This window comes from Chenopodium album, chromosome 19 (assembly GCF_948465745.1).
Source record: "Chenopodium album chromosome 19, dcCheAlbu1.1, whole genome shotgun sequence".
NCBI classification, from domain to species: domain Eukaryota; kingdom Viridiplantae; phylum Streptophyta; class Magnoliopsida; order Caryophyllales; family Amaranthaceae; genus Chenopodium; species Chenopodium album.
Window position 1 is genome coordinate 2,170,716 of NC_137852.1, and position 8,587 is coordinate 2,179,302.

Genomic DNA, 8,587 nt, shown 5'->3' on the forward strand with positions numbered 1-8,587 from the left:
AAGTAGAAAAAGTCATCTTTCTTTCATTTGTAGTCTTGTACACATCTATATCACATCTTTTTTTTTTCCTTAAAAAAAAAATGAACAAGAGACATAATTAAGCAAATATTATTGAGTCTTGAGTTCTTGACTATTAGGTGGACCTATACTCGTTTCTTTCAAAAAAAAATAAAAGGCGGACCTATACTTGGAGTTTTGGATGCACCACAAGTCCACAACTCCACAAATGGATACATGAATGACGTATACATAAAAAGTTGATTCAGAATAGTAAATTTGCAATTCAGCCCAAACTTTCTGAATAAGGCCCAAACCCAATCAATCTCATACAAAAGCCCATAAATCCAGAATCTTCGATAGGGTTTCACTATATATTATCCCAAAACCCTCGTCCTTTCCTTTCCTTACTGTATCTCCCTTATCTCTCTCATCGGCTGCTACCTCCGTCGATTAGGGTTTTGAGGTTGCCGACTTTCTTCATCCTTTCATCATGAGGGCCAAGGTACTTTGAATTTCTTCCTTAATTAATCGATTAAATTTAATTTCTACCTTATTTTCATTGATTCAATCGAAGTGTTTCTGCGATTGTTAATGTTGATTTGATTGATTATTGCAGTGGAAGAAGAAGCGTATGAGGAGATTGAAGAGGAAGCGCCGAAAGATGAGACAGAGATCTAAGTAGAAGAAGATCTACCGCTTCCATGGTTACTCCTTTAGTTTTTGATTTTGTTTCGTTTTGTTAAATCTTAGTTCGTCGATCGATTTGCTGTTTCTATGGCTATCGAAGTGATTTAGGTACTAAGTTTTTCGTGTCATGTAATTGATACATTTTGATAAACATGAATTTTGGAGTAATGTAACTCTTGAGTTTTTCTACCTATTTTCCTTGAATCTCTTAAATTTTCTTATATATCTGCTTGACTGATTTCAATTTTTATTTTTGCAATAGTTGATTTCAATAATATAGTTGTTGGATCCATGTTGTCGAGTATAAATGCGGAAGCAATTTTGGTTGCTTTTTATATGAAGATTAATTCATAGATGTTTCTAGGAATTTCTGGAATGATTTACAATGTATTAACATTGAAAATTGTGTGAAATATATTGTTGCGATAATCTGAAACTGTTTACTAGAATGTTTGGTAAGACTGGCCATTCGATTACCAATGTAAATTGAATGAAAATTTTGGAGTATAGGCCATCTGTGATTAGGCTTAAGGGAATCGTTTGTAATCGTGTCGGTGATAAATGGTTTGGTATAGTATGAATGGTGAATTGCTTTCCCTAGTGTGTAATTTGTAGCAGTTTAGTAAGAATGATGATGAATTGGGAAGGTAATCTGGTGCTGGTGTTTTCTAGACATTGCTTTCCCTTGTGTGTAATTTGTAGGCCATCAAAGAGTTGACAAACGGTTTTTTTTTTTTTTTTTTTTTTTTTTTCTCGGTGTTGGCAAAGAATTGAACAATGAAAATGGATTGGATGGCGAGTGCCTGATCGAATTGATCGGGGTATTACGAGTGAGCTGAGTTAAGCAGGTAAACTGATGCCTTGGGTTTTCTAAACATTGCTTTCCCTTGTGTGTATTTTGTAGCTGTAATTCTGGTAGTGGTACAGGGAACTCTTTTTATGCTATCGTAATTTATTACCAGTGATGATGATCGTTTAGTACATTATGATCATGTCAATCTTTGTTGAGATTTTCTATCATCTTTTAGTTGGGGATTTCTTGTGTACTTGTAGGGCAACATTGTACATTACTGGTTAAAATTTTCACTTTTGTTCGATAGACTTTGCTACTGGTGTAGGTTATTTCAAATTCAGAAGGATCATTGTTCTACAATAACTAGTCTTTCTTCTTTTTTCCCCTTTTAAGTGTCATTACTGTTATACTACTGTATGAATTAACAATCAACTTTTCACCATCAAACTATAATAATTTCTACTACTTAGTACAATCACTTTAAAACTTCATATCCTGTATTATTTTGCATGATTGTTTGTTGTCCAGCATTTGTGCTTATGACGTTGTCATAAGAGAGTTGGTGCACAAGCAAAATAAGCAAATGCAACAACGTTATTTGCATTTGAGTAAAAAAAACAAAAGTTCGTAACGTTGTGCAAGAAAGATTAATAGCTTGTGTAATGAGTAAACGTAGGCGCTAGCAGGGTGATAACCGGTTAATTGGTGCGGTGGTGCCACAAAAATAAAAAAAATATGGACATAAGTTGAAGGAAAGTAAAAAATATGTAAATTACTTTTGCGTAAACAGATGATTAGACAAAGTTAGGACTAGTACTCTATTAATTACACAAATTTACATCGAATTTATTCTCTACTCGTACTTTTCATTTTTTGACCAATACGGAGGATTAACAACCAACTATTATTTATAATTACTTGACTTGTCCCTGAAACAGAAAATTCTTTACGTTCTCTTCCCTAAATAAAACTGCAAAACCCCCCATTTAAAAGAAAAATAAAAACAAATACTATAATTATTTACTATGATGGGCTGAAAGAATCCGATTTAGGGGCATTCTCATCACCATTTCTGGGTTGAAGAACAAGACGATCAATATAACTCTTAACCTCCGCAGCAATCAAATTCTGCATCACATTAATCAAACACGTGTCCTCTCTCCCCACCGTACATCTCATCATCCTCCTAATCTCATCAACACCCTTCACCTGATCCTCCCCTTCTCTCTCTCCTCCACGTGGCACATCCATAACCTTTCCTGGTGGCAAAAGCGTTAAAACCGTCTCAACCCCACCATCCTCCTCCTGCTCTGACACCACACCAGAACTCACCTCCCTCTTAACAACCCCCGAGTCAGACTCACTCGAAACCGCCACCTCAACACGCTGCCGTTTTGACTCGTTCGACTCGGTGGTCCCCACTTGTGGACCCCGCTTCCTCCTAAGCGTACTATTCCAATGATTCTTAATCGCGTTATCCGTACGGCCAGGAAGAAGCTTAGCAATTGTGGCCCATCTATTACCATGGGCCTTATGGGCCTGGACTATAATCTCATCCTCTGATGGGCTGAAAGCCCGGTGTTGAACGTCCGGGCTTAGCTGATTACACCACCTTAATCTACAAGATTTCCCTGATCTTCCTGGAATTCCTTCGCTTATCAAAGTCCAATTCCTCGGCCCATGTTGTTCCACTAGCTTTTTCAACGTTGCATCCTCTTGTGGGGTCCATGATCCCTTAACCCTTTCCCTTACGACGCCGTTTTGGTCGTCGTTCTGTGTTCCCATTGGTTGAAGATTTTTCTGTAACTCCAAAACTCTCAAATTTATTAGAGGTTTTTGTTGGTTTTTTTTTAATGGAAGAAGAAAAAATGGATGAGAAGAGGTTTATATTGAGGAGAGAAAGAGGAAGTTATAACTGCCTTGCTGCTGGTGTGGGAGGTTTCAAATTTTTTGGTGTAACTGATTTTTATTTTTTGCATTAACGGCAAATTTTATGGGTTAGTTAAGCAATTTTATCTTTTTAATTTGATTTACTAATTTACGTTATTCAACGACTGTTTTCACCAAACTCCGAAACTATGGCAGTTAGGAAATATTTCTCTCTCTTTCTTCTAATTAAGAATGTCGCAACGTTTACGACATTTTAGTCAACTTCGTGACTTTTTATGTGATTTGAGATGTTTAAGCGTCTATATACCAGATATGAAGTACATGACACGTTTATGAGACGTATTATGAAGTTGCATTGGTGTTGTGTGATGACTATATAAGGGTAGATTATAGCTGTCCTTTTAATTTAAGTCTAAAAAGTTTGGTATAACAAAATTGTAGATTAGAATCAGTTATGAGGAAAATTGTAGATTTGTAAGTCTACATTTTGTTTCGGATGTGATTAATACTCTTAAACTTACATCGTTTGATTAGTAGTTACGTTGTTATATTCTGTTACAAATTCCTAAGTACCTAACTCAAGTCAAGTGTTGGACCAAATCAAAATTTTGAAGTCCAATATCAGTCATACATATCAATCATACATTGATACGTATCAATCATACCTATCATAAATTCAATTGCTTTGTTTATTTAGTGGTCTTGTTTGTTTGGTAGAAGCAATTTACTTTGGAGATATATACTCTTTCTTCCAGATTATTTACTTCAAATATATTTATTGTAAAATCTTGGCATAAAATTTTACAATTTGTTGAGTAAACTTTTGGTAAATCACAATTGCCCTTTTATGTACATACTAGTGACATCTACATATTATGACATGTGTAGTAGAAGATGTCAAACTACAACCGGTGTTGTAGGAGAGCTTAATTGTATAAACTGTTTCTTTCGTACTTTTTAATCTAAAAATGTAACTATTCTATGATTAGATTAGCCATGTTTTTTATATTGCATAGTATAAATTATTTTCTTAACATACTTAAATACAAGGTTTTAGATAAGAAATGTGATGTCCGTATCTCTTATTTAAATTTTGGGATCATAATAAAAGAATTCCAAAAAAATAAAAATAAAGGCATAGTTTATTTTAAATGTTAATAAAAGGTAGGTAATATAATGAAAGCAACACAATTATAATGGTAGATTAATGTAAGTTATAACCAAGGTTAATGAGAACAATTAAGGTAGGTAAAGAGTAAACTAGTCATTGTAAACTTGTGGATTGGAATTGTGGTTGCGTTATAAGGGAACATGTAGGAGGCATTGCTTCATCTTTCACCCGTAAACACTTATCAACTCCTAATATTGCTATTTGCTACAACTGTTTTTACACGCTAAAACTTATTACATTCCAACATTACATTCATATCATTTTGTTTGTATGTTTTTATGCTTCTTTCCTACTCATACATACTTTGTCATATATTGACATATACATTATATTGTCTATTGCACCAAGTCATGGTACAATATTCCACGTGAATTAAGTATAAGGTACATTTGAGTTCAATGTAAATCACGCCTTGGCAATGACCCACGGTGAAATGGTGTATAACGGTTTATTAAATGTGTTGCAATCAATATAATCAAATCATGTTTAATATCTTCGAAAAAGCATGCATTATATTATCATTCCAACGAGAGTTGGACTTCACAAGACATGATTATTTCATACTTCCACTATATATAATGTAAAGTCAATAATGCAATTACTATCTATCAACTAATTAAGAGGAAAAAAAGAAGCGTTGCCTCTTACTCGTGACACGAAAATTTGAAGTACTAGCACTAGACCATGATATAATTCTAGTCAAAACACCCATTAAAGTCTGCTTAATTGCACTAACATTACAAACACCATCATTATTATCTAATTTATAGTAAAGTAATAGAATGCTTTTCATTCTCCCCCCTAAACAACCAATTTCAGCTCCAATTATGGTCAAGTTGAGGTCTTTAAGTGCCCGGATTAGCTCAGGGATTAAGTCGGGCCGATCTTCGCAGCATAATGTAGCCTTCATAAACATTATGTTGTTGTTGTTGTTGTTGTTGTTGGGATGATTTTCTTTCTGATCACGAGCAATCGTCGGGAAGTCTACTTGCATATTATTTGTGTGACATTCAATTGTAATGTCATCAATTTCTGTTGGGATTGTAAAGAGTTTGCTGATTTCTGATGCTTTTCTCTTTAGGTCCTTAACTTGCTCTACTACCCTTTCTAGGAGAGCTGCCTTGTCCATCTGTTTTACAAAGTTAGAAAACTGTCATGAGATTAAATTTGCAAAACTAATTCTAAATGCACGTGATATGTACTTTAGTAATTTAAAAGATTACTAAAAATAATAAGGGCATTTTAGTAATTTAAGATGGACATCAAACTGTTAAAGAGTTGGCTTGTAAGATAGACGATTCTATCTAACTAGATTGTATCCGTGCTAACGCACGGTATATAAGATGTCGAATTATTAGAAAAAAAAATAAAGTGGAAGTTATTTAATTGGAGGTTATAACAACCACCACCAAAAAAAAAAAAAAAAAAAAAAAGACTCGAATGCATGAGATTTGAGAATTGGCCTTTTGAAGGGTTGTGATTAAATCACTGTGCAATTATATAAAAGATATCATTCGAATTTTAAAAAATATAACATCCCCTTATATATTTCACTTATTCTATGTGGTAGAAACTGTGTTTAAAGCAATTTGATGAAGAAGCAAAATCATTGCTCATTGTGAAATGCAATTATTTTCAGTTTATTTATATCTGAAATTTAATCATGTGAATTATATGTCTATAAAAGTAGCACCTTTAAAGATACATTGAGAATCTTTCAAATGAAACATAATGTAAGCAATGATATTGCTCTAAATTAGCTTAGCTCCCTAGACATCTTAATAAGTTTTTGGACCTACTTTGACTTCATTGATATATACCCTAATGCTCGAGTTTATGATGAAGCCAAGCATAAATGACTCAACTAATTAGACTAATCAATGGGATTAAGAATTTAAGAATCCACTAATAGCCTGATAAAATGAGTACTTAGGCTATAGGGAGTACCGCAAGTCCGCAACACTGTCTTCCATAACTAACAAAGTGATACTTTTTTTGTTTGTTTAGTACGGGCTAACATGTAAGAGGGCCCGATTCGATGACAAAAAGATAATGATAAATTAGTTGAATGGTTGGAAGTTAGGACTATGTAACAATTCTTTCATTATATTGGGACCTTGACATTTTCCAACATATGAAATGTCACGATCTTGCACCAAGATGAAATTATCTTTTTAAGTAATATAGCTATCCCCTATTAATTTATTTATGAATTAGGCCAAACCACAACTATTGATGTTTAATATTACTAACATATGCTGATAATAATGATCATTGCTTTATCATCATATTATATACTTGCATAGTTGTATACATAATTACATACAATGTGTTCAAACAAACTTAAGCATAATAAACAGTACATTATTATATAAATGAAAACCAGATTAAGGAACCTTAATTACATACCTTTTCTGACTTGGGTACAAGCCTTCTAAGCCTAGCAAGCTGCCCATTAATCCGATCGCGACGGCGCTTCTCAGCTTGCCTGTGGCTATGAGAGGAATTAGAAGCAGTTTTATCTTCTAATTCTGCATTTCCTTCCCATTCGAAGCCATAGTTTGTAGGTGATTCTTGCAACAACTGCATGCTTCTTGTTGCAGTTGTAGCATGAAATTGATGACTGATAGTTTCCTCTTCTGGTAATCTAGGATAGCTAAAGCTATTTTGGGCCATTACTATAAAACCTTTTTGTGAGAATATATATACTAGTATATGAAGATAACATATGACTTATATATAAAAAGATTTTCTTTTTGATTGGTCTAAAGTCTATATATATATATAGTCATCTACGCTATTGAAATCTTTATTTTTTAAGTGATTCGAAATTTTCATGTCATATATGGTTCTGAACAAATTAAAAATTATCCATAAAGTAACGAAAATAATATTTTGTCGAAATCCATATTTTCCACTCAAACTCCGTAGTGTATTAGATGTATCAATTTATTATTGAATGAAATGATGAATAATTGATGATTTTGGACCACGTAATAATAGGTCGATAAATATTGTTGAATTACTTTTATTTAATTGGTGTACTATTCTAATATTTTGCCAATTTGTGATCATGGTTATTTGTTAGTGATTGGGGGCCATATTTGTCTATGCCTAAGCTAATTTGCTTTTTGGAGTATTCATACTAAACTAGTCCAATGAAAATCTTTCTAGGACTAGGGTTGCTCTACGCACGCGTTGCGCTCGAAGCAGTTTTGTAGAATCATTTATGAAAAATGCGTTGGTGTAATTACGTTTAGTGTTAGTATATGATCGTTCGGGGTTAGTGTATGATCGTGTGCAAATAATGTCGAGTCAACAAGGTTTACCTCTTCAACCAGTTCCTTCCAAGTCATTTGGCACTTGGGAGTGATAAAAATTAAAAGGGTATTAAGTTGGGATTTAAAAAAAAAAAAAAAAAAAAAAAAAAAAAAAAAAAAAAAAAACCTAAAAGTTGGGATTAATTTTGACCGATATTATAAAGATGGGATTAATAATGACAATTTTTCCCATTCTTAATATTTCATATATTTTTTGGTTTTTCCATTATATTTGAAGGGAAAAGTGTAGAGCGATTTTGATTTAAAAAGTTAAGAAGTAGTAATTTGTAAATGTAGGGTGTTCTAAGTCATTTGTTATGAAAAAGTTGTTTGGAAATTGAAGAATTTTGCTCATAGTAATTGTGATTAATCGAACTTATCATATTGACCATGGCATGGGGTGCAGACGTTCGCATGCAAATTTGGTGCGGAGGCTTCGCTGGTACATTTTGATTTAATTTTGATTTGAAAAAAGGGACAGAGGAGAGAGAAAGAGAAGGGAAGAGTCAAAGAGGTGCCACATAAACTGTTGGGTGCGAAAGTCCGAACCCAATAGTTTGTGCCAATAATTTATACGCAATAAAAAAAATAAAGTTATTTTTAAAATTCCTTTCAATTTTATTTTTTTAGATACCAACAATGGCAGAATTCATTTTGGTTTTTGCACAAGGTAAAAAGTAGCTATTTTTAATTTGACATGAGTGGTAAAGTTGATAAATAAGCCAT

At 33.2% G+C, this 8,587-nt stretch overlaps 2 protein-coding genes and 1 long non-coding RNA gene across 3 annotated transcripts; 1 reads left to right on the top strand and 2 right to left on the bottom strand.

Moving 5' to 3' along the window:
• Positions 1 to 363: 363 nt before the first annotated feature.
• On the top strand, positions 364 to 873 carry LOC145594981 (uncharacterized). The gene is made up of 2 exons (XR_014102895.1): positions 364 to 502; positions 617 to 873. It is a non-coding gene; the product is annotated as an uncharacterized LOC145594981 (long non-coding RNA).
• Positions 874 to 2,503: 1,630 nt separating this feature from the next.
• On the bottom strand, positions 2,504 to 3,265 carry LOC145596102 (uncharacterized). The gene has a single exon (XM_081652528.1). The coding sequence runs from the start codon at positions 3,263 to 3,265 to the stop codon at positions 2,504 to 2,506; it is 762 nt and encodes a 253-aa protein (XP_081508654.1).
• A 1,779-nt stretch (positions 3,266 to 5,044) lies between these two features.
• LOC145595315 (transcription factor bHLH51-like) lies at positions 5,045 to 7,243 on the bottom strand. Its single transcript, XM_081651704.1, has 2 exons — positions 6,951 to 7,243; positions 5,045 to 5,670 (listed from the first exon to the last, which is right to left on the bottom strand). Exons 1-2 carry the CDS (start codon positions 7,215 to 7,217, stop codon positions 5,158 to 5,160), a joined length of 780 nt encoding a protein of 259 aa, XP_081507830.1. The 5' UTR covers positions 7,218 to 7,243; the 3' UTR covers positions 5,045 to 5,157.
• Positions 7,244 to 8,587: the final 1,344 nt, after the last annotated feature.

Bases quoted from the DNA above. Each gene is read 5' to 3' on its own strand.
- LOC145596102 (XM_081652528.1), bottom strand. From the start codon at position 3,265: ATGGGAACACAGAACGACGACCAAAACGGCGTCGTAAGGGAAAGGGTT.
- LOC145595315 (XM_081651704.1), bottom strand. From the start codon at position 7,217: ATGGCCCAAAATAGCTTTAGCTATCCTAGATTACCAGAAGAGGAAACT. The intron at 5,671-6,950 runs GTATGTAATTAA...TTTGTAAAACAG, and splicing joins TTGTACCCAAGTCAGAAAAG to ATGGACAAGGCAGCTCTCCT.